The following is a 26876-nucleotide window of genomic DNA, read 5'->3' as shown; positions in this document are numbered from 1 at the left end:
GGTACAAGATACAGCAGGGTAGGACAGTATACGCGCTTTACACAACTGCTACGTGCTTGTTCACTAGCATGTAGCAGTCTTGTGAAATGTGTCTACTGTCCTACCCTGCTGTACCTTCTACCACTTATGTGAATTCCGTGGTGGTGTGTGACCATTTTCTTCTTTTAAACATTCCCACAGACACTCCTAAACTTTGTGGACAGCCTTCCCAGAAGAGTTGAAGCTGTTATAGCTGCAAAGGGTGGGCCACCTCAATATTGAACCCCACGGACTAAGACTGGGATGACATTAAAGTTAATGTGTGTGCAAAGGCAGGTGTCCCAATACTTTTGAAAATATAATGGATGGGTAGATCTAATGTGACTGCAATACAATGCAAAGGGTGGGCAAACTCAATATTGAATGTGCGTGTAAAGGCAGGTATCTCAATACTTTTGACAATATAGTGTATACACATACATACATAAAAATAAAAGATTTCCAACAGCAAGCACTGCCTGACCCCACTTAAAATTGATATTAGCCTTCCTTATCCCCAAAAAAATATTCCATATACATCCACTACTCGATGGCCCTGTAATGCTTCATGAAATCATTTATTTTTATGCTGCCTTGTAATGCTCTTCGTGATTTCCCAAGCCTCTGCCCCGGCGCCCCCATCCCGACCCCCACTTCCTTTTGTTTGGAATAAGCAGTGAACATCAGCTCTGGTCAGACGCAGCCAATCCCTTTTGAGGTCATTCTGTGAGGACAGAGTCTGATTTCCTGAAAGATTCAGTAGCCACCAGGTAAACCCTAATTGCCCAAACCACATCCAAAGAATGCAAGGCAATTTCCCTGGGATGCTTGGGCTTAGGACAGAGTGAAGGCAGCACAATGTCTTCTTTCAAATGGAAATTAGAAACCACCTTAGGAGGAAACGGCTGATTAGGTTGAAGAACCACCTTATCTCTGTGGACCACCAGATAAGGTGAATGGCAGGATAGCATTGCCAATTCAGATACTCGGCAAGCAGAGGTAATATCCACCAAAAAGGCTACCTTCTGTGACAGTGTAAGCAGAGGAATCTCCCTAATGTTCTCAAAGGGAGGTTTTTGAAGAACAGACAGTACCAAGTTAAGATCCCACGGAGGTAGCTGGGATCGTCACGGAAGAGCCATATGGCGAACCCTTCGAAAAAGTGCAAATCAAAGCAAGCGTAGCTAAAGGGTGTTGGAAAAACACAGCCAAAGCAGACACTTGGCCTTTTATATAGTATCCAAGGCCAACCGCTCTTCAACCCCTCTTTGGAGAAAGGTCAAAATCTTAGCCACCGCAAAAAAAGGCGAGGATGCACCTTCAGCAATTCACACCATGAGATGTACGATTTCCACGTACAATGATAGATCTTCCTGGATGTTGATTTTCTAGCTTTCAACAGTGTAGGAATCACTGAGTCAGAAAGACCCCTGTCCTTCAATACTTGGCTTTCAACAGCCACGCCGTTAAAGCCAGCGACTATAAAAGGCAGGATGGAAGATCGGCCCTTGAGACAGCAGATCTTCCCTGAGAGGAAGTCTCCAAAGAGCATCGGCAACCAACCTTACCAGATCTGCGTAGCCAGTCTGGGGCCTGCGAGGCCAGTCTGGGGCCACCAGAATGACCAGAATCCCTTCCACCTCTATTCTATGCAGAAGCCTCGGCAGGAGTTTCAGCGAAGGGAACGCATAGATCAGCCGATACGGCCCCCAATGAGCCACCAGTTCGTCTGTGGCGTTGGCCAGAGGATCCCGAGACCTGGCTACAAACCTCTGTAGCTTCTTGTTGAGTCGAGAGGCTAACAGGTCGACTTTGGGTGTCCCCCACCAGATACACACCAGGTGAAAAGCCTCTGGGTGTAGGGACCATTCCCCCTGATCCAACACCTGATGACTCAGGTAATCCGCCTGCCAGTTCTCAACTTCTGTGATATGCATGGCGGAAAGGGCCGGACCAAAATTTTCTGCCCATTTCAGGATCTCGGCCACCTCCCAAGCTGCCAAGACACTCTTGGTGCCCCATTGATGATTGACGTAAGCCACGGTAGTGGCATTGTCCGATTGAACCCAAACTGGACAACCCAGCAGACGATTTGTCCAGTGACTCAGGCAAAGCTTCATTACTCTGAATTCCAGAATATTGATCAGTAGTCTGGACTCCTCCATGGTCCAGGACCCCTGGACACACAGCTTCCCAAGAACTCCTCTCCAGCCGGACAGGCTGGCATCCATGGTTACCACGGTCCAATACAATGGGGGGGGACTTGCCCTGGCGTAAGGCCAACGAGAAAGCAAAACAAAGCCACCACAGAACAGCACTCTGTGCTGCGACTCAACCGAATCATAGTGTCCAAGGATTTTGGATCTTTGTTCCACTTGATAAGAGTTTCCCTTTCGTAAGGATCTCGTATGGAACTGAGCAAACGGTACCGCCTCGAAGGTCGACAGCATCAGGCCTAAGGCTCGCATGCAAGTTAGCAGAGAGAAGAGGTTGCTGGATAACAGCCAGCTAATCGCCCTCTGCAACTTTGCCGCTTTTCCAGGGGAACAAACACCCTCGCCGAAGCAGAGTCCTGAGTTAGGCCCAGATAATCCAGTTTTGAAGATGGTACCAGAGGAGATTTTTTGAAATTGATGTTCCAACCGAACTCTTGCAGAGTCAGTACAGTGATTGTCAAGTTGCCCAACAGGACTGAATATGAGTCTGCTCTTAAGAGATCATCCAGGTACCCCAGTACCGTAATCCCCCATTGTTGCAGCAATGCTAATACCGGAGCCAACACTACGGTGAAGACCCTAGGAGTGGAGGGGAGACCAAAGGGTAACGCCACAAATTGATAATGCTCCTCTCCTACAGCGAAGCGAAAAAACGTTGGGTGTCCAGTGTAAATAGGGATGTGTAGATATGCATCCTTGATATCGATGGAGGCCAAAAAGTCTCCTAGGTGTAGGGACGCCACTACCGACAGAAACCCAGTCCGGCTGTTGACTGCAGTTCTCTCAGGAACATAACTAGCTAAAATAAAAAAAGACAAGCTATGACCGAAGTCCCAGCCAGGAAATAGACCTAATCCTAAACTAAGCAGAAACAAACTGAATCCTATAGCAGAGTGAGTGAGTGTATGCCTGCAGGGACTGCCCCATAGAGGTGGTAAATATTTTTCCTGCCAAGTGTCCTACTCCTGTAGGGGGCAGCATAACCCAATGGCCAAGAAGAATATGGAGCTACGTCTGTCATTGAATGATAGAGAAACCCCATTTTCGCTTACATTTATTGACAGACACAGCTCTTCCGATTCTTGACCACAGGGATGTCCAAAGCAGTGCCTCAACGAGGGGCGGGCAAAGAAAAAAAATGGCTGAAGCGACCAGACAAACAAGCTAAACACCCAAATAACCCCTAAGGGTGCAAAAATTTGATTTTTGTTAAGAACTTACCGTAAAATCCTTTTCTCTGACAGCGCAGCTCTCCATAGTTTCTTCACCAATGGGTAATGCGCCATCTACAGTAGTAGACTAGGCAGTGAAACTTTTTAGTAAGGCTGAAATGAGGGATGGCGCACAGCAGTGTAGTATATAACTGTTGCTCTGAAATAAATCCATCTGATCAACAGTGATGACAGGAATAAAAGAAAAGTTTATTGGTAACAATTAAAACCACCAACCAGTCCTGGGGTCTTCGGCATCGCACAAGGTCCTGTTAGGGTCCCACTCAGTGTGAGGAAAGGAGCAAGGTTTCACAAAGTGCATGCGCGCAAAACATGTAGTCAAGACAACCTGAAGCTTGAGTTCCACGCTGATCCGGCTTCCCATCTTCGTCTCGGCTGCCGCTTCATGTGATGTGGTGCGGCAAGGTTCCCGGAAGGCGATTGGTCCTGTGCCCTGCCTGTGTTACGGCCAACACACGCGCAGTGCTGCATCACCTAGCCATCTGTCCCCGAGATCCTCCGGGTCCCCTTCCTCTTCATTTTTGACATTGGATTTGGAACCGTGCTCCTTTCCTCACACTGAGCGGGACCCTCACAGGACCTTGTGCGATGCCGAAGACCCCAGGACTGGTTGGTGGTTTCAATTGTTACCAATAAACTTTTCTTTTATTCCTGTCATCACTGTTGATCAGTTGGATTTATTTCAGAGCAACAGTTATATACTACACTGCTGTGCACCATCCCTCCTTTCAGCCTTTCCACATCATACACAATCAGCCTGTGTTAGGGATTTGGCTGCACCAAGTGTAACTATTTATTCATTTGTCCCCATTATCTAACTATTGGGACCGCTGACTCCCATCATCCTATAGGAGGTTGCCCAGTGGATCAGCCCCAGTGGATCAGCGCCAGGACTTTGTTTGTTTTCAGTGAAACTTTTCACCTGACACGCCTATAGTGGCTGTCCCTCATGACATTACCCCAGACACACTGTGCTCACTAATCAGTTTCTTAGCATGCAGTGAAAGAAGACACAACCAACCCCAAAATAGAGGGGCGGTTTTCTCTTACGTCTCCTGACAGACGCAGCTCTCCATAGTTTCTTCACCAATGGGACGTCCCATAGCAGTGTAGCCATGAGGGGTGGGAAGAACGCAACCAACAACCGGTAACGTTTCATCAAGGTTAGAAAGCGTAGCCAACAGGGCAACAGAAAGCTTTTTAAATCCAACAGGAGCTTGCCCCAAAACAAAAAATTCACCCCTGAAAGAGAACAGTAAATCTCTTTAGCAAACAGCAGCCTGCAAAACCTTGCGGCCAAAGGAAGCATCCGAGGATGCCATCAAATCAATCTTGTAGAATTTTGTAAAAGTGTGTACGGAGGACCAGGTCGCCGCCTTAAACACCTGAGCCACCGAAGCCTGATGGCTAAAGGCCCAAGAGGCACTCCGCGCTCCAGTAGAATGCGCCCTCACAAGGAAAGGAGGAACCTGACCCTTCAATGAAAAGGCCTGAACAATGGTCTGTCTGATCCACTTCAATATGGTTGCAGCAGACGCAGCCAAACCCTTACGAGATCAATCAGGAAGGACAAAACAGGGAATCAGAGGTCCGAAAGGAGTCCGTAGTCGACAAACCCTGATCGCCAGAACCATAGCCAGCGAATGCAAGGCAAATTCTTTGGGATGCTTGGGCTTTGCACAGACTGAAGGCAAAACAATATCTTCATTGAGGTGGAAAGCAGACACTACCTTAGGGAGAAAGGATTGGTTAGGTCGCTGTATAACCTTATCCCTATGGACGACCAGATAAGGTGAACGGCAAGACAGAGCCGCCAACTCAGACACCTGGCGAGCAGAGGTGATAGCCACCAGAAAGGCAACTTTCTAAGATAAAGGCAGAGAGATTTCTCTGATATTTTCAAAGGGAGGTCGCGTTGCAAAATGGACAAAACCAAATTCAGATCCCACGGAGGTAAAGGGGACCTCCTTGGAGGAGCCAGATGACGCACCCCTTGAATAAAGGTGTAAATCTAAGAGTTAGTCTTAGACAACAAGGGATGTTGAAAGTAAATGGCTAGAACTGAGAGGACATACTGACCACTCCCTGAGAGAACAGCCCGGCAACTTCGGTCACCGTGTGACACCAGAGGAGGGCGAGTCCCCTCAGTACAGCCTGCCCCTCCTAGTCCGCCTCTCAAAACTCCCCTTCCCTCAGCTACTAGGAGCAGAAGGACGGATCCACTGTGATCAACATGAGGTCCTCAGCAGTAGAGTGAAGAAAGAGCTTCATTTGTGAAGAAAGTACAGCGATTTTGTTTTGCATTTTATTCTTAGATATTGCCAAGCATGGAGAAGTACAAAGATCTGACTGATGCGGAGCTCATAAAAGTCCAGCGGGATTTCAAAATACCTCATGGACCTGTCGTTGGCTCCACTCGCACGTTGTATGAAAAGAAACTTGTGGAGTTTGAACGCAAGAAAAAAAAAACATACCCAAGCTCTACAGAATCTTCCTATGAAATGTAGTACAAAAGAATGGGATGACAACCAGGTCCGAACATTGGAAATATACCCGAGAAGTATGAAAGATAATTACAGAGGGGATTTACAAGCTCAGAAGAGTGAGCAACAGAGCAGTGCGGGAACATCAACACATTTCAACCAGCTTAATCTTACCCAACCATGCTTTGAACTGCATAAAGCCGAAAAACACTTGGCACAGGGGAGAATCCCGCAGATATGAATTCAGGGACAGAAGAGAGGTGCCAGTGAGACAAGACAAGAGAAACGCCAGACCAGGCAGAAGGGTACCAGAGGAACAAGACAGAAGAAGGGCATCAGAGACAAGACAGACTAAAGGAATCATAGAAACAAGACAAGAGGTGTGTGCTGACAACCCAATGTCAGAATTCTCTGCCTCAGCTACCACAGTGGCGGAACCACAGAAGGTTAAAGTTACTTCACCTTCCAACTCCAGAGCAAGGCAGGCAAAACACAGCAGGTCCTTCACCCCTTAAAGGACCTTCAACCAGAGCTAATGGGTGCTTTGAAGCTTGACACACAGAGGGAGACAGGGCAGAAACCCAGCTACCATCTGGCCATGTCCCTTGTGCCTCTCCTTGATAAGGTACCAGAAGAAAAAAATTTTGTCTTTCGCCATGACCTTTTAAAACTCATTGCTTCCTACGATGCAGCTTCCCCATGTAAACATCCTCAGGCCAGGCCATAGCACTGCCTTCAACCTCGGCCCAGCATTTGTTGCCCTATACACATTCTCTACTCATTTTATACTGGCCCTGCAGCTTCTTTTAACCACTTTACAACCGGAGGATTTTGCTGTCTTCCGTCCAGGCCACTTTTTGCGATTCGGCGCTGTGCGACTTCAACTGACAATTGCGCGGTCGTGCGACGCCGTACCCAAACGAAATTTACGTCCTTTTTTTCCCACAAACAGAGCTTTCTTTTGGTGGTATTTGATCACCTGTGCGATTTTTACTTTTTGCGCTATAAACAAAAAAAGAGCGTTTATTTTGAAAAAATAACAATATTTTTCACATTTTTTTATATGAAATTCCCCCCAAAAAAGATGTAAAAACCAATTTTTTTAAAAGTTTTTGGCCAATTTGTTTTATGCTACATATGTTTGGTAAAAAAAAAAATCGCAATAAGCGTATTTTGATTGGTTTGCGCAAAAGTTATTGCGTTTACTAACAAAGGGAAAGATTTCTGTCATTTTTGGTGTTTTTTTTTTAACGCGTAATGGCGGCGATCTGCGATTTTTTTTTGCGGGACTGCGACATTGCGGCGGACAGACCGGACCCCTGACTGACATTTTTGACACTTTTGGGGGTACCAGTGACATTACTGCAGTAATCAGTGCTATATATATGCACTGTTACTGTAAAAATGACACTGGCAGGGAAGGGGTTAATTTTATTGGAGAGGGAGGGGTTAATGTATGCCTGGTGCTTACTGACGTGTAGGGGGGGAGGTGACTATGTGATTCATGGACAGATCGGATGTCCAGCTATGCTGAACAGTCCGATCTGTCACTCCCTGTCACTATGGAGATCCGCCCGCTGTGTTTACACACAGCGGGCGGATCTCCAGACTCGATCCCCGACGATCGGGTAAGAGCAGCGGCGATCGCCGCTGCTCCTCCCCTGGCCCGACTCCCGCTGTGAATGAAAACAGCGGGAGCGAGCCTCCGGCGGCGCGCAAGCGCCGCCCAGAAGGGGGAGTGTCCAGTCACGTTAATACTACGTGGCTGGACGATAACGAACCACTCTGCCGCAGTAGTATTACTGTGAGCGGTTGCAGAGTGGTTAAAGACTGAAATTGTTTCGATTTCTTGTTTTGTGCTATCTTTTCAGCACTTCTGTAACGCTGTTTGCACTATGTTTTTATTTTTTTTTGTAGACCATTTTACTTTACTGAGAGAGTAGTGGATGCATTGAATAACCTTCCTGCAGAAGTGGTAGCTGCAAATACAGTGAAGGAGTTTAAGCATGCATGGGATAGGCATAAGGCTATCCTTCATATAAGATAGGGCCAGGGACTATTCATAGGATTCAGATATATTGGGCAGACTAGATGGGCCAAATGGTTCTTATCTACCGACACATTCTATGTTTATATGTTTCTATGTAGGCAAAGTTGCTAAACAAGCCATAAAAAAAATGTAAAGCTCTGAAAAAAAAAAAAAGTAAATGGCTAAGGCTGACACCTTTAATCGTGTCCACAGCCAAACATTGCTCCATTCCTTTCTGCAAGAAGGCTAAGACCTTCGCCTTCGAAAAAGAGCGAGGATGCAACCCTTGCAACTCACACAAGGCAACATACATCTTCCAAGTACGATGATAAATATTCCTGGAAGTCGTCTTCCTAGCTCTCAGCAAGGTAGGAATCACAGAATCAGATAGACCTCTGTCCCTCAGCACCTGGCCTTCAACAGCTACGCCGTTAAAGCAGGATGGAAGATCTGCCCTTGAGACAGCATATTTTTTCTCAGAGGCAGCCGCCAGGGAGGATCGAGGACCATCTTTACTAGGTCTGCGCACCAAGACCGGCGATGCCAGTCTGGGGCCACCAGGATCACCTGCTCTGCCGCCAGCCTGCGGAGGAACCTGGACAACAGGTGTATCGGAAAAAAAGGCATAAATCAGCCGATATTGGCTCCAAGGCGCCACCAATGCGTCTGTGGCATCTGCCAGAGGATCTCAAGCCCTGGCAACAAACCTCCCCACCTTTTTGTTTAGGCGAGGCATGAACAGATCCACCTCCGGAGTGCCCTACCAGGAACACAGGAGGCAGAACACCTCTGGATGCAGGGACCATTCCCCCTGATCCAGTGACTGACGACTCGGGTAGTCCGCCTGCCAGTCCTCCACTTCTGGAATGTGAACTGCAGAGAGCTGGAACGTGCGCCTCGGCCCAGGTCAGAATCTCGGCCACCTCCTTAGTAATTGATGTAAGCCACAGCTTACATCATGTGCCTCTAAAGTCCGTAATTTCTTTGGGACAAATAGTTGTTGTACCAAGTTTTCTTTTGGTCAATATTTAGGATTATGGCACACAGGGGTTATTTCATTTTCTTTTCTACCTTCGACAAGAAAGAAGGGGCACCTTATTGTGTAGAATTACATAGGTAGACCTACAAGATAAGGCCGCCAGCTTCCACACTCACGTTGTTAAAGTGATGGCAACCAAGGCCTAAATTTTTTTTTTTTTTAGAAAGTGTAATGCTTGGTACACACTATTTTTTTTTTTTCATCCAGCCCAGCAGCCTAAGTATGCAATGTTGGTACAGCGATCTCCCCGCTGAGCTATTGTGTTCTGACAGGGGGACCAGCCACTCACAACACACCAGTCAGCGTTCGCAGTCATTGACTGCAATAACTCGCTGGATGCATATCAACTGCTAGTTTTCCAACATACCCGTTTGACAGAAGCCAGACATAAGGCTGGCTTCTGATGGACAGGCTGCTGTACACTGGCCAAATGTCTGCCGGTTTCTGTTGAACCAGCCAATTATCAGGCCGTGTGTACCAGTCTTAAACCCCGTTGAAGAAAAGGCAACACCCGAGCCACCAGCTACCCAGAAGCAGCACGGATGGACACCCAGGGGCTCGCACCAGATAATATAAGCCTGCCAGGTGCAATGATACATCTTCCAAGAGGTAGAGTTGAAAGCTTTCAAAATTGTGGGGCTCACCAAACTTAGAGACACCATAGGCCGGGGCAAAGGAGGGGACCGACCACCATACTACATCTGGGTGGGGTTCCATCCATTTACCAGTTAAGCGGAGCATGCAGGCAAGGCTCCCATGGCAGGTCCTTCTTTCCACCGCATTGAGGGGGCTGACGGCTGGAGTAACTCTGACACGGACTCTGGCATTTGGTCGTGTGTGTCCCCGCAAGAAGTTTAACTCGCTGATTGCCACGGGCTAGGATGGGGCTGTCGCAGGAGACCCAGCATCTAGCTAAAGGTCTGCGAATGCTAGTTGGCCATATTGGGGAGATCACTAGATCTAGATTATCTAGCCAGTCACTCAGTCCAGCTGTTGATAGATGATCTCTGCAAAGGTCAGGTCCCAGCAAGGAACCAGGTCCTTTTTCCTGAACAATAGACAGAAGAACTGGATTGCCTATAGCAGAGAGGGGTTTTGTTTTTTTTACCAGAGTAGATTGTCCATAGAAAATGCGGTGTTCTTTTCTGCCTAGTGTTCTCCTGTAGGTGGCACTATAAACCCCTACAGTGAAGAATCAGAAGAGCTGTGTCCGTCAAATGTAAGAAAAAAAATTGCCACCAATCAAATCCTGATCAAAATTGAGTGTTTATCACACAACTGGGAGCAAAAGATAAGTCCTCCGAAAACCACATCATTGGCATCTGTGATGTTAAGCCCTGGTTCACACTGTCCCGACTTGTCATGCGACTTGAGATCAAAGTCGCATGACAAGTCGCGCACCATTAACTGCAATAGATCTAGAAAAAAAGACTTCTTGCACTACTTTCTAAAAGACGTATGCAAGCTGCGGTTAAGTCACGCTGGGATGTTAGAGCAAAGGTCTGTGACTTTGAAGCCGGGGGTAAACCTGTTAAAGTGAAATTAAAAAGCGAAACCGCTCTCTTCTATATCTATAGAGTAAGGGAAGTGTAAAACTTCCTGTCATGTTTTTTATCGCCAGCAGTAAACACCTGACAGGCGTTCCAATATCTATTTACCCTGTCAAAAAAAAAAAACTTTTTTTTTTGTTATACTTTACAGTGGAACTAAACTGTATCTGAGCATCACAAACTGAAAACCCTTTATAATTCATTTTTAATATTCAAAACAAATTTACCCATCCATCAGTTTTCCATTTTACTTTGCTGAAAAGCCACTTTGAAAAACATACCCTAGCTTTTCTAGCCACCAGAAAGCAATTAAAAAAAATGTTTAAAACGAGCAATAAATATTATTCCCATTTACTAATGCTAGCAGATACAGTATTAAACATAGTTCGTGTTAATTGAAAGAGTTTAGTTCTGCTTTAAAGGAGTTGTAAAGGCAGAAGATGTTTTATCTTAATGCATTTTATGCATTAAGATAAAAAAAACCTTCTGTGTGCAGAAGCCCCCCTAATACCCTCTGCACAGTGATGTCTGAGTGTCTCAGCCATCAGAGATTCTCTCTCGTGATTGGCTGAGAGACAGCAACAGCGTCACTGGCTGCTGCTGTCAAAGTCAGCTAGCCAATCGGGGGAGAGGGGGCGAGGCTCCGTGTCTGAATGAACACAGAGCTGCGACTCGGCTTGGGTGCCCCCATAGATACAATCACTTTACGCACCGGTGCGGATTTACAGGTTAATGCCCAAAAATATTCATGTTACGTGCCAAGATGTGTTAATCCACTGCAACTGATCACTTTAGTGGGGATGGGCCCTTAACATCATTGCAAATTTGAAATGGGGGTTTGGAAGCAGGGAGTTGCTTCTGATATTGTATTTGAAAGCACACAGTATGTTTTTTTCTTTTCCTTTCACAATAAGTCCAAAAAAGTATATAAAAAAAAAAACTGTATAAAGAGAAAAAAAAAAGAAAAAAAAAAAAAAAAACACACACACACACATTTTCTCTTAAAACTGTTTCCTGAAAGTATTTAGCGATATTTATTAAAATATGAATACCAACTCTAAACAAAATCCCAACCTACAAAATCCCAACCTACAATGTGGAAAAATAAGACTGAAAAGCAGGAGTCAAATCTGTACAAATCTCTACAGCAAAGAAGCTACTGGCTCTGAGACTATAGCCTTTAGTTAGTTCAATTTCCAAAATATAAGAGGGTCTGTAGAACAGCAGGGAGCGCTCTGTGTTGATTTAGGACTATATCAAAGAAGATCAGATAGATGTGACAAGTGCAAATTTCTGGCAAGACCGTTTTTGCAAAAATATATCAAACTTCATGGTTGAGTCCAAAAGAAAAATTGGAGTGTGGTTTTCTGCGACTGTATACAATGCTGGATTACATGGAGAAAAGCAAGCTCGGTGAGAACAGCACAATTTAATACTAGTATATTGCTAAATGAACTCTTACTGGTGACCGGCGTCGCGTTGTTAGGGGTGTCTGCTCGCAGGTATTGTGTAGTCTGTGTAGAAGGCTGAGAGAGTCCCTGGGAGCTGCTGCTGTCACTTACGCTGCAGAAAGAAAAAGTAAAAAAATTATATTTTTGAACTACAGCAAATGACAAATATTGTGACATATATCAATATATGGAACTCATTTTACAGCCAATGTTTGGATTTTACAGACACATTACTCCATAACAGTGTTTCTCAACCTTTGTTTAGTCCAGGCACCCTTTAAAATAATGGACAGTCTTGAAGTACCTCATTCTAAAATGTAAAAAACATTCTAATAGCTTTATATTATGCAGCAACATCCACACGTAAGACACCCAGCGTTAGAGGTGATTTATTCTTCCAAAGAAAATACACTTTTGCACACTTGTACTAACTAGTGTTTCAATGTTTCTCTTCTCCCTCAATTTTTCACCGTCAGCCAATGATACCCCAGTGCTGCGGGAGAGGGAGGGTCAAACAAGGATGCTGTGGAGGCAAGAGACATCCTCCTTATTAACTGATGACGTCACTGGTTGTTAGGATGCCAGTGTCTAGAAAGTCATAATGGTGCAAAATGAGAACCAGTGGCTTTGTGTAACTAAAAGGCAGGCTTGATCCACCCGCTGGCTTGTATACAGTTTTTAGATACATTTTTAGGCATTTTGCCAGGACACCCCCCTAAAGAAGCCTCTGGGAACCCTGGTTGAAAAAGGCTGCTCTATACAAATAACATCATTAGGGCCCCTTCTACATGGAGCGGACTCGGCCAGGATTAAACTGCTCAACAGGGAATCTGTCAGCTGATTCCCATTTAGCAGGTGGATGATAGGTCTGGGTTGGCTCCACTTAGAGCAGACACAGACACAGCCTGCTCTTTATGTGCGGACAGATGTAAACTGACTGCCTGTCCTTTTACATCCAACTGCAGTCCGATTCACTAGACTGATGGGGAATGGATCCCCATCCATTTGTTTTTAGCGAATCAGATCAAAAGGTAAGCGGGTGTAAAGAAACATATTCGCTTACACCTGCTGCTCCATAGAGGTGCAGGGTCTGACCAGGTCCCCCTGAAAAACTGACAGGCGTACCATTTCGGCCCACTTGTGGGAAAGGGGCCTTATCCAGAAAGTGATGGTATGCTGTAAACCACAGCAGCCTTTCAACTGTCTCAGCTGGTGAAAGCAGAATTCTGATTTCTTGCCATGGTTTACCGCACACCATTGTTTTTTGCCTTGTTTCAATAGAGAGATTCCTTAAATAAATAATTTAGAGATTGATCTAAAAGCAATTTTCAAGTGGGTTTTGCTACAGTATAGTCATGTGAAGCATTGTGACGAAAAAGCAATATTGTGTAAAAACACAACTGGGTAAACACAGTAGGGTCAAGTTACTGAAACTGGAGTGTGTAAAATCTGGTGCAGCTGTGCATGGTAGCCCTTCCACTTCTAAGGGCTCTGTCATACATTGAGTCCGTCGGACGGACTCTGTTTTTCTCAGTGGGGGATCGATCCGCTGATCCCCCGCTGAGCAGGAGGATGACAGCTGTTCTCCGTGCTGTGTGCGGAGACACAGCTGTCAGGTCCCCATGCATCTCTATGGTGGAATCAGATTGGAATGGACCGGCTGTCCGTTCTCATCCGATCCGCTGCACGGATGGAAAAGACGGAATTTTTGTAAAATCTTACCGTAAAATTCCTCTCCGAGTCCTCCGACAGTCGCCGCCCACTCATACAGTCTTCACCAATGGGGTATTGACTTCATCTCCACAGGAGTAACTAGGCATAAGACTTGTTAAAAAACAAAGACATACCCATGGGGGCTGTCCCACTGGTCCAATACCCCCCCTGCTATCAGCCATCCCAACTCAGATTGGTAGCAAGCAGTTAAGTGTATAAGAACCCCAATAGAGGGGCGGGGGGCGGCGACTGTCGGAGGACTCAGAAAAAGGAATTTTACGTAAGATTTTACAAAAATTCCATTTTCTCTTACGTCCTCCGATAGTCACCGCCCACTCATACAGTCTTCACCAATGGGGATGTCCCAAAGCAGTGTAGACATGAGGGGTGGGAAATGCAACCGTCAGAAAAGGCAACGCAGTACCCACATCAGAGAAAGGAACCTTACATGAATAGCAAGGTAACCTTCTGGGTAACAAAAAAGGCTCAACAGGAGCAACAACCCAGGAAAGCAAATAACCAAGGGGGTAAACAACCCCAACAGCCAGGGACCGGCAACAAAACCAGGGTCCCCTAGGGTACTGCCGCACAGAGAACTTTGCCGCCAAAGGAGGCATCAGCTGATGCCAGAACATCAATTATGTAGAATTTGGAAAAGGTGTGCACCAACGACCAAGTCGCAGCCTTGCACACCTAATCCACCGAGGCCTGATGCCAGAAGGCCCAGGACGCACTCACCGCTCTGGTAGAGTGCGCCTTAACAGGGAAGGGCGGTACCCGTCCCTTCAACGAATAGGCCTGCACAATTGTCTGTCTGATCCATTTTGAAATGGTCGCCGCAGGCACAGCCATACCCTTCCGAGGTCCCTCAGGAAGGACAAAGAGAATCCGATTTTCGAAAGGATTCAGTCGACAGGTAAACCCTGATCGCCCTGACAACAGCCAAAGAATGCAAGGCAACCTCCTTAGGATTCACACAGAGCGAAGGTAAATCAATGTCCTCATTAAGGTGAAATTCCGAAACCACCTTAGGAAGAAAGGACGGGTTAGGTCGCAAGACCACCTTATCTCTATGAACCACCAGGTAAGGGGAGCGGCAAGACAACGCCGCCAACTCCGACACTCTGCGAGCAGAAGTGATCGCCACCAGAAAAGCAACCTTTTTTGACAGCAGAGGTAACGAGATTTCCCTGATGTTTTCAAACGGGGAACGTTGCCACACGGACAGAACCAAGTTCAAGTCCCATGGAGGTAAGGGCTCCCTTCTAGTAGGGGCCAAGTGACGCACACCTTGAATGAAGGTGCGAATCAAAGAATTAGATGCCACAGGGCGCTGGAACCAGTGCAGAAACCTGGCCCTTAAAGGTGCTGAGCCACACCAGACTGAAGGAAAGCCAGCACTCTCGCCACCGAGTATGAACGAGGAGAGAAGCCTCTGGACGCACACCAGGCAAAATAAGCTTTCCAAGTATAGTAATAAATCTTACCAGACGAGGCTTTTCTAGCCTTGATTAAAGTAGGAATGACCTCTGAGGAGAGACCCCTGTCTCTCAGTACCTGGCTTTCAACAGCCATGCCGTTAAAGCCAGCAACTGTAAAGCAGGATGGAAGATCGGTCCCTGGAGACAGAAGATCTTCCCGCATTCGAAGCCGCCATGGAGGCTCGACGGCCAGATGAACAATGTCCGCGTACCAGGAGCGGCGCGGCCAGTCCGGCGCCACCAGAATCACCAATGTTGGTTCCGAGACCAACCGGCGAAGGAACCTGGACAACAACTGAATCGGAGGAAAGGCATAAATCAGATGATACTAATGCCAAGGCGCCACCAGCGCATCCGAGGCGTCTGCCAGAGGATTGCGCGTTCTTGCCACGAACTTTTCCACTTTTTTGTTTAGCCGAGACGCGAACAGATCCACATCCGGGGATCCCCATTTCGCACACAGCATTTGAAACACCTCCGGGTGCAGGGACCATTGCCCCTGATCCAGGGTCTGGCGGCTCAGATAATCGGCCTGCCAATTTTCTACACCCGGAATGTGAACTGTCGAAATCGCCGGGACACGAATCTCGGCCCAAGACAGAATTCTGGTCACTTCCTGGGCCACCCGGGCACTCCTGGTGCCCCCTTGGTGGTTGATGTAAGCCATCGCAGTGGCGTTGTCCGTCTGCACCCGTACAGGACGGCCCTGAAGACGATCCAACCAACGGAGCAGGCACAGCCTGATCGCTCTCAATTCCAATATGTTGATTGGAAGGGAGGATTCCTCCTCCAACCAAGTGCCCTGGGCAGACAGGTTTCCCAGGACGCCACCCTAGCCCGACAGGGCTGGCATCCGTGGAAATCACCGTCCACAGTAAGGGTCGGAAGAATTTCCCTCCCGAAACAGCCGGGGACTGAAGCCACCACAAGAGATCCATTCTGGTTTGACTACTCAGAGACACTCTCAGGTCCAAAGACTGAGGTAGTCTGTCCCACCTGGCCAGGATCTCCGCCTGGAGAGATCGCGTGTGAAACTGTGCAAATGGTATCGCCTCGAAGGCTGACACCATCAACCCCAGGGACCGCATACAGGTCCTGAGTGACTAGGATTCCTTGTCCCTTGAGGGACCTGACCTCGGACTGCAGGGTCCGGAGCTTGTCCTCCGGCAAGAACACCTTTGCTTGAGCAGAGTCCAGAACCATCCCCAAATACGGGAGACGGACCGAAGGAGACAAGGTCAACTTCTGCACGTTGATGGTCCATCCGAACTCCTGTAGCGTCTGGACCGTAGTGGACAGATCGCGCAACAGGCTCTGACTGGCACTCAATCTTAGCAGGAGATCGTCCAGATATCCCAAGACCGCAATGCCCTGTGCCCGCAACAGGCCCAGAACAGGCGCCAACACTTTGGTAAAGACCCTTGGAGCCGAAGCGAGACCAAAAGGTAACGCCACAAACTGATAATGTTCCTCCACGACAGCGAATCGGAGGTACCTCTGATGGCCCTCAAAAATGGGGATGTGTAGATACGCATCCTTCAGTTCGATAGAGGCCAGGAATTCTCCCGGACTCAGGGAGGCCACCACCGAGGGGAGCGATTCCATGCGGAACTTTCGAACGCGCACAAAGCGGTTCAGAGCTTTTAAGTCCAGAATCGGACGCACCTTGCCATCCTTTCTGGGCACAGTAAACAGATTCGAGTAAAACCCCTGAAATCTGTGCCGATGAGGCACTGGGACGATCACCCCCTGGGCGAGAAGATCCTGTACCGCTTGATGCAGGTCTTGTAACCGCCCTGGGGTCAAATGAAGATTGGAGGGAAAGAATCTGTCTGTGTCCGTGAAAGGAATTCGATCTTGTATCCTGATCGAATGATTTCGTGAACCCACCTGTCCGGAATTCGGAGCAGCCAAGGTTGGAGGAAACCGCGCAAACATCCCCCCACCCCTGAAATGGGTGAGGGCACCCCTTCAGGCAGAGACGGACTGAGCCGCCGCACCGGCGTGGCCGGATTTAGATTTGCCCGCCCAGGGCTTTCTCTGGCCACTTTGGCCCTTGAAAAGTTTCCCCTTGTTCTGTGTCTTGAAGGTACGAAAGGACCCCTGATTTGGTTTAAAGGAAGGGTCCCGCTTACCGCGTAAAAACGTACCCTTAGGATTCTGGGGCAATAGAGTGCTCTTGCCCCCAGTGACTCCTTTCACCAATTCATCCAGGGATTCACCAAAAAGGCGAGACCCCGCATAAGGGAAGTCAGCCACCGTTTTCCTTGAAGTCTGGTCAGCCGACCAGCTTTTCAACCATATCAGGCGACAGTTAAGCACCGCGATACTAGACAGGCGCGCAGCTAATGGGGCCTCATTCAAGGCCGCATCGCACAAATACATGACCCCTGATAAATCTGGTCCACCATCGCCACGGTAGTAGGGGGAGCAGACTCCACCACGAGGGTGCGTCTGAGCACCTTGGTCCAATCCGCCACAGCCTGAGCTGCCATGACAGAGGCAAAAATAGGTTTCAGCATGGAACCCTCCACCATGTAAGCATGGCGGGCAAGTGATTACATCCTCCTATCCGTAGGATCCCTAAATACCGGGTGATCTTCGGTGAGAGCCAGAGTAGCCTTGTCCAATCTGGCCACAGTGTGATCCACTTGAGGAGCCACACACCAGCGCGAATCCGTAGGAGACGCGAAAGGGTAAAGAAATTGAAACCTCTTCGGCACCACAAAAGTGCGTTTTAAATTGCTCATTCACTGTAGCATGGAACTCAGCGGGGCAAGGGAAGACCTGCGCCGCCTTGCGGGTCCTGTGTGTACCAAAAGAGGACACAATGCCTGGAGGATTGGGCTCATCCTCTAAATGGAGTGTTTCGTTAATGGCAGAAATCAGCGCATCCATAGCTGCGCATTCCTTGGGCATCCCAGGGGGGGAATCATCCACCCCTGCAACCTCCGCCTCCCCTTCAGACAGAGAAGAGCGAGACCCTGAAAGGGGCACGCCACTCATGGCAACCAAGTCAGATTCAGAAGAAAAGGAAATCCTAGGCCTTTTTCTATCCGCACGTTCAGTCATCAGAATATCCACCAAGGCTGGAATGAATTTGCTGTCCTGAGATTCCATGTCAAAAGAAAAAGTTTTTTTTTTTTTTTTTTTTTGAAAGGTACTGGCCCTTTAAGCGCGCCGCAGATCCCCACAGCGCACCGTTACATTAACTGTGAACACAGACCCCTAAGCAGGATAAATCGACAGCCAGAAAGATTGTACCAGGAAAAAAGGACAGCAGACAGACCCCACAGGAGTGTTCCCACCGCAGCAGAGTTCTTCTGAGAGAAAGGAGGAAGTGATGTCACCGTAATAGACTTTACTGAGACTTAAGGCTAAAGAAAAATGGTTGCCAATATAAAAATGGGAGGCTTCGGTAAAATGGCCGCCGACATGTGCTCGGAACGAACGTTTTGCCACAAAAGATGGCCCCGCAAGGCGCCAAAAACACACCATATACCTGCTGTATAAGCGCCCATAGTGAAGCCAGACATGCTGCCCACACCTAAAATGGCGGACCGGCGGTGTTTTAACCCCGCAGCGGTCGCCACACGTGTCTGTACCTCCAAAGCATCCTAAAGTGAGAGGGACCCCAGAAAACCACACAGCGCACTGACTGTGACCGAAAACCCCCGCAGGGATCTGGATCAGGGAGCCCAAAAACGCACAGACAGGAGGGGATCACACAGACACACAGGACTGCCAGCCCCAGACAGAGGCCCCACACAGAATGTACTTACCTGTACCCTATGGCGTGGGGTGGCTCTCATCAACGGGAAACCGCCCACCCTCAGATGGCAGGGGTGCCGTCAGCCAAAAACGCAGGACGCCAAATAGTGCACGGATAACCGTGGATGCGTCCGGGTGAGGTAGCCACCTCACAGGCTGCATCCCTGAGGACCGGTGTTGTAAAATTTTGTCAGACCCGTGAAAAAATCGGACCTCGTCACTTCCGGTGATAGAGCATCACAAAACAGCGGATGGGAGTCGTCCGTGCGCATGCGCAGAAGACATTTTTCGAGGTTTGGCAAAATTATAACAGAGAGCGGACAGCTGATTGAGTGGAGGCGGGGCTGAGGTGCGACGGAGGACGGAGGAAACATATGCAGAGCTGGTGGAGGAGGCGGGACGGAGGTGCGGCCGTGTAATATATGCAGGACTTTAGCGACTCCTTCTGTTTTATTATGTTTAGCAATTAAAGTAAATGTATGAAATCCTAAGGGAAAATAATACGATAATTGCTAAAGATAATAAAACAAGGAGTCGCTAAAGTCCTGCATTTATTACACGGCCGCACCTCCGTCCCGCCTCCTCTATTCAGCTCTGCAGATGACTCGGCGGTGTCTTCCGTCCCACCTCAGCCCCGCCTCCTCTCATTCAGCTGCCCGCTATGTGTTATAAGTTTACCAAACCAAGATAATGTCTTATGCGCATGCGCACTTGAGACTCCTATAACCGGAAGTGACTAGGTCCGATTTTTTCACGGGTCCGAGAAAATTTTAGAACACCGGGATGGGTCCTTTGCGAGGCCAGGGCAAACACATAGCCTGCTTAACGCTCGATGGCGGGCTGGGATTCCATCTGACCCTCTGTCCTGGAGAACCAGGACGACCAGTCCGACTCCCAGCTCCGCAAACACCGTCTTCGTTCTAAGATCCGACTAACGCTGACAAAATAAACAGCTAGTAATGCAAAGAAAAAATGACATTTGCAGAAAATAAAAATCATAAAATAGAAGAAGAAGGCTGAGACTGTAGCCCCAGCACAGGGAAGCTCATCTACTCCTTACATAGGCAGAAGACAAACTGGGTTGGGATGGCTGATAGCAGGGGGGGGGGGGGGTATTGGACCAGTGGGTCAGCCCCCATGGGTGTCTCTATGTAAATGCTTTGTTTTTTAACAAGTCTTATGCCAAGTTACTCCTGTGGAGATGAAGTCAATACCCCATTGGTAAAGACTGTACGAGTGGGCGGAGACTGTCGAAGGACGTAAGAGAAATAGGGTTTCCAGATTTGACGGATCGGATGTCAGCGGACATGTCTCCACTGACATCCGATGCCCCATAGAGATGCATGGGGTGACCGTTCAGATCCGCCATCTGAACGGTCCGACTGTGTGAAAGGGGCCTAACTTCAGCTTGTGTAATTAGGCTTTAACAAAAAAAAAAAAAAAAACCCTGAAAGTGGATTGGTTTCTTTGCAGAGCTGCACCAGATTGTGCACTCTCTAGTTTTAGTTAATTAACCCCAGTGCGCCCATGGATTACATATTAATTCATCGATTACAAAAACAAAGTCATTCAATTCCATTCTGATATATTAATGGTTCTGTGAAAGCAGTTAACATTAAAAAAACAACTATTACAAAAAATAAAAATAAAAAAAAAAAATTCTAGATAATGCAATACACACAAGATAAACAGGCCTACAGAACAGCTTAAAGTGATGCGAAGGCTGAATTCATACCTAGGCATTCCAGGAACGTAGGCAGAAATGTGCAATTCTGCCTGCATTTTGATAAACGTGGTAAAATGCACATCACACTTCCGGTGGGGTTATTTCTTAATGGCACTTCAAATGCAGGTAGCAGTCAGACAGCAAAACATGTCCTGCTCCGTGCCCAAAAAAAGGTACTTGAGCTATGTTGGTGCATTTGTTGAGCATAGTACAGCAAATTGATGTGAATGGATTGCCCTATGATGCTGCACAACAAACATGACGCATCATGTCGTCAGGTGAGAGTGCAGCCTCAAGAATACTTAAAATATATTTTACCTGCTAAAAGGGTTAACTTTCCTGGCATGCTGCCTCTTCTTATTTGGACAATCTTTTTTTCCTGTAGTTTCAGCAAAGGAACTAGGTCCTCACTCCTGACTAGGTAGATTAAAACTGACATCCTATAGCAGGGAGAGAGGGTATACCCCCTGGGACTGCCCATAGACGTAGCCAGAACTTTTTTTTCTACCTAGTGTCCTACTCTGGTAGGGGGCAGTATAACCCTACTGTTATGAAGAACAGAGACTTTGTCCGTCAATGAACGATAGAGAAAACATGTTTTGTACTACTTTAACATTTGGGTTTACTTCATATCTATTCATTGCCGAAGCATGTGAGTGAAGTTAACGCAATGCACCTTTTCAGAGTATCTGATGGGAACCAATCCAAAAGGTTCACGTCTTTCTTTCTTTTGTATGTTGTGGTACATTAGTAGCCCATTCCAAAACTAAAAATATGTTCCCCTATACCAGGGCCCATTGTGCTCCAAGATGCCTGCACGTGTGCTAGGGAATGTTGCTCATGCTACTGGCCTGCAGCACAAGTGTAACAATAGAACACTTATTTCGTTCATTTTAGGTGCCCTTGTAGAATATCCTAATTCAACCAACTCTTGTAAAAGGTTAACCACTTAAGGACCAGGCCTATTTCTGACACTTCTTGTTTACAATATTGGTAAAGGAGTGAAGAAAATGCACAAAACGCTACAATAGCAAAGAAATCACTCACCCTGCGCTCTAATTTTGCCAGAGATATAAATGTATATACATACGGGACCTGTAAGGTCTCAGCTGCTGTTGTATTACAAAAGTTATGAAAAAAGGTGTAATAGACAATCTAAAATCATATAGATGCATCCACAACACTAACAGCGCTAATGAACAAAGTCTACTGATATCAATAATAAGGTCACTCCCATGTGGGAGGGATAATGACAAAAAATTGAGTTTTCAATCACAAAACCGTTCCAGTGAGTGACAGTCCAAATCCCCAGGAAAAGGGTGTGAAGGATTTCTTAATCATCCACCAAAAATCCACCAATCACCGGTGCTCCCCCCTCTCTCCTGGAACTCACCAGATAAATGATCAAAACTCTCCCTCAGAGTATACTCCGATCTCCATATAGATGTCTCCAAACTCATAGGATCGAAACTCCATGTAAAACTTATTAGTCTTCATAGAGAACTACATTCATGGTAGCATGTAAATGAAGAGTAGGGGCAAATAGTGTAATTCCGCAACTTTAATGAAATAAAATATAACACAGATAGCCCCGCTCTGTGGTTTCTACTTACAGCAATGAATTAGAATGAACGTATTCAATAAAACATGCACGCTCCATGACCCCTACTCGATCGGACCCGTATTCTCCAGCAGTCCGTAGCGTGGCCAGGCGTAGCAATAGTATTGGGCCGACCGCGCGCACACGATCTGACGCGTTTCGTCATAAGGACTTCCACAGAGCTTCCACAATCGCCATAACCCGGAATAGCATGTCACGTTCACTTCCGGGTTACGGCGATTGTGATGAGTGCGCCTGCGCCGTACGGTATACAAATATCGGCAGACCGCGTGCACACGCTCTCAGTGGAAGTCCTTACGACGAAATGCGTCAGATCGTCATGATTTATTGAATGCCCTCATTCTAATTCATTGCTGTAAGTAGAAACCTTGAGGGGAGTGGGGCTATCTGTGTTATATTTTATTTCATTAAAGCACCGGTGATTGGTGGATTTTTGGTGGATGATTAAGAAATCCTTCACACCCTTTTCCCGGGGATTTGGACTGTCACTCACTGTAACGGTTTTGTGATTGAAAACTCAATTGTTTGTCATTATCCCTCCCACATGGGAGTGACCTCATTATTGATATCAGTAGACTTTGTTCATTAGCGCTGTTAGTGTTGTGGATGCATCTATATGATTTTAGATTGTCTATTACACCTTTTTTCATACTTCTTGTTTACAATTTAAAAACAGTATTTTATTGCGAGAAAATTACTTAGAACTCCCCAAACATATTTTTTTAGCAAAGACTCTGAAGAATAAAATAGCGGTCACTGCAATATTTTTTTGCCATGTGGTATTTGCGTAGCGCTCTTTTAAACGCAACTTTTTTGGAAAAAATACATTTGCATTAAAAAAAAAAAAAAAACAGTAAAGTTAGCCCAATTTTTTTCTATAAATGTAAAAGAGAATGTTACGCCGAGTAAATAGATACCCAATATGTCATGCTTCAAAACTGCGCACGCTCGTGGAATGGCGACAAATATTGGTACTTAAAAATCTCCATAGGGAACGCGTTAAACATTTCTACAGGTTAGCAGTTTAGAGGTACAGAGGAGGTCTAGGGCTAGAATTATTGCTCTCACTAACTAACGGCCGTGGTGATGCCTCACATGTGTGGTTTGAACACCATTTATATTTGGGTGCAACTTCGGTAAGCCTTCGCTACTGCGCGCGAGCTCAGAGGAACGGGGGCGCTTTAAATTTTTTTTTTTCTAATTTATTTTACCTTTTATTTTTACACTGTGCCTTTAAAAATATATATATTTCGATCACTTTTATTCTTATTACAAGGAATGTAAACATCCCTTGTAATAGAAATGAGGACAGGTCCTCTTTAATGCGAGATCTGAGGTCAAAAAGACCTCAGATCTCACATCTACACTACAAAAAAAAAAAAAAATAGGCCCGTTAGGGTGTTGGGAGGAGGCGACGTATGACGTCGCTTCGGTCCTCCAAGGCCATAGAGTGGAGTAGGGGGCCGGCTTGTCCTCACTCGACTTCCTGCCTAGCATCTCTCCAGCAGCCCATAAAAGTGATCCTACAGCAAATCCGGCGCCGGGACCACTTTTATGTGAAAGAGAACCACCCGCCCAGTAAAAAAATAATACCGGGGTTATGGCAGCTATCTGATGCCATAACCCTGGTATTAAACGTCAAAGTAAAACTGAGGCGGCCAGTCCGGAAGAGATTAAAGGATGCAACCACGCAAGAATGGAAAACCAGATCATAGCCAGAAAGTACAACCTGATAATAAGGACATGATAAAAGCTCTAATGCCCTTACCGACTCGCTGTGGCTTTTTATTTAAGCAGAAAACACCTACCTGTCATCCAGTTCTACTCTTTTCATGCTGTGAAGGTGCAGCACAGCCAGTATAATGGCCACTAAGAAAATGACCGCACAGCAGACACCAACGCTTATGTAGAATACACGGGTTGAGGTGGTAGGAGCTACATTAACAGGATCAACTAGAAAGAGGAAAAAAAAAAAAAAGTTACACTGCCATTAAAACCACATTAAAATTTATTTGCATACATTTAAAAAGCATCTATGATCAAAATGTAGTTATTAACTTATACATTGTATTTCAGCTGGTTCTAGCCTACCCCTTTTAATCTGAATGATCTTGAAGTTTGTAAACTTACTCTGAAGATCCCCACACATTTAACCCCTTGCATTCAGTGACACGTAGTCAGTATTCCCTGTGAGTAGGCACTGCTGTGTCACGCATTTCACAGAGCCTTCCTTCTAAACTGCAGTGGTGCTAATATGTTTCAGGAGGCAAGGTACCATGGGATATGTAGTCCTTATAAATTGAAAGTAAACAGCAGTGGAGAAGCTGCAAAGCATGCAGGGAATAACGGAAGTTGTGGAAAGAAGGCCAGCAAAGAGGCAGAACTCACAACATGAAATGAGATTTTCTCAAGTAAGCCTATATTGGAATGTGAAAAAACTATTGGGTTTGTATTATTACAATGATGATGTTATAAAATGAAAGTGTATGATGTGACCATAAAATATTTTTTTTTGTTTACATAAAAGGATTTCAGCCAATCAAGAAATGGGATATAACAATAGTACTGTTAAGAATACTGCAATAATCAAAACCATAACTATAAACAAAGAAGGTACTAATAGAATAGCTAGGCATAAAGGGCATGTGGAAAGTATTCACAGCGCTTCACTTTTTCCACAATTTATGTTACGGCCTTATTTCAAAATTAATTCAATTCATTATTTTCATCAAAATTTTACAAACAATACCCCATAATGATAGCGTAGATAAAGTCTGTTTGAAATCCTTGCAAATTCTTTTAAAATAAGAACAGAAAAATATCATAGGTATTCACAGCCTTTGCTCAATTACTTTGTTGAAGCACCTTTGGCACCAATTACAGCCTCAAGTCTGAGTATGATACTACAAGTTTGGCACACCTATTTTTGGGCAGTTTCTCCCATTCTTCTTAGCAGGACCTCACAAGCTCCATCAGGTAGGATGGGGAATGTCGGTGCACAGCCATTTTCAGATCACTCCAGAGATGTTCAATCGGGTTCAAGTCTGGGCCACGCATGGACATTGTAGTTGTCCCATAGCCACTCCCTTGTTATCTTGGCTTTAGGCTTTGGGTTGTTGTCCCGTTGGAAAATAAACCTTTGCCCAAGTCTGCAGACAAGAGCGCTCTGGAGCAGGTTTTCATCAAGAATGACTGTACATTGCTGCATTCATCTTTCCCTTGATCCTGACTAGTCTCACAGTTCCTGCCGCTGAAAAACATCCCCACAGCATAATGCTGCCACCACCATGCTTCACTGTAGGGATAGCATTGGCCAGGTGATGAGTGGTGCCTGGTTTCCTCCAGACATGATGCTTGCCATTCAGGCCAAAGAGTTCAATCTTTGTTTCATCAGACCAGAGAATTTTGTTTCTCATGGTCGGAGTCCTTTAGAAAACTCCAGGCAGGCTATCATGTGCCTTTTATTGAGGAGTGGCTTTCGTCTGGCTATTCTACCATGCAGGCATGAATGGTGGCGTGCTGCAGAGATGGTTGTTCTTCTGTAAGGCTCTACTCTCTTCACAGAGGAACGCTGGAGATCTGTCAGTGACCATCGGGTTCTTGGTCACCTCCCTAACTAAGGCCCTTCTCCCCTTATTGCTCAGTTTGGCCACCAGTTTTGAGTCCTGGTGGTTCTAAATACTTCCATTTACAGATGATGGAGGCCACTTTACTCACTGGGACCTTCAATGCTGCAGAAATATTGCTGTACCCTTCCCCAGATCTGTGACTCGATACAATCCTATCTCAGAGGTCTACAGACAATTCCTTGGACTTCATGGCTTGGTTTGTGCACTGACATGCACTGTTAACTGTGGGACCTTAAATAAGACAGGTGTGTGCCTCTTCAAATCATGTCTAATCAACTAAATTTACCACAGATGGGCTCCAATCAAGTTGTAGAAACATCTCTAGGATGAACAGTAGAAACAGGATGCACCTGAGCTCAATTTTGAGTGTCATGGCAAAGGCTGTGAATACTTATGTACATGTGATTTTTTTTTTTTTTTATTTTTAATAAATTTGCAAGGATTTCAAACAGACTCTCTCACATTGTCATTATGGGGTATTGTTTGTAGAATTTTGATGAAAACAAAATAGGATTTTTGCTCCAGAATCTTCTTAACCATTGGGTTATGCTGCCCCCTACAGAAGTAGTAGACTAGGCAGGAAAAAGCTTTATCACGCCTATGGGGCAGTCCAGGGGATATGCTCCCACTCCCTGCTATAGGCACAAACATAACCCAACAATAGAAGGGTGGGTGCTGTGTCCGTCAATGAACATCAGGGGAAAAAAAATTTATGGTAAGACAAAAATCCAATTTTCTCGTTCGTTCATTGACAGATGCAGCTCCAGAATCTTCTTGACCATTGGGACGTCCTAAAGCAGTTTCAAACATGAGGGGTAGGAAAAAAAAAACAGCAATCCCAAGGCTTAACCTAGCCAACCAGGTAACATGCAACTCAACCAGGAACAACTGGAGCTCATCTGAAAACAATACACCCT

At 46.2% G+C, this 26876-nt stretch overlaps 1 protein-coding gene across 1 annotated transcript in view; it reads right to left on the bottom strand.

Moving 5' to 3' along the window:
• The window catches only part of RYK (receptor like tyrosine kinase), a 424049-nt gene that overhangs the window by 282667 nt on the left and 114506 nt on the right, over nucleotides 1-26876 (bottom strand). The window contains exons 6-7 of the mRNA XM_082248811.1: nucleotides 24139-24283; nucleotides 12030-12130 (exon numbers count right to left, since the gene is read on the bottom strand). Of these exons, the coding sequence (XP_082104937.1) occupies nucleotides 12030-12130; nucleotides 24139-24283 (246 nt within the window). The remainder of the gene's footprint in view (nucleotides 1-12029; nucleotides 12131-24138; nucleotides 24284-26876) is intronic.

The sequence above is a fragment of the Pelophylax lessonae genome (assembly GCF_965119305.1).
Source record: "Pelophylax lessonae genome assembly, chromosome: 3".
NCBI classification, from domain to species: Eukaryota; Metazoa; Chordata; class Amphibia; order Anura; family Ranidae; genus Pelophylax; species Pelophylax lessonae.
The sequence above is the reverse complement of the archived record's forward strand: the minus strand, read 5'-3'. Positions and strand labels throughout refer to the sequence as shown.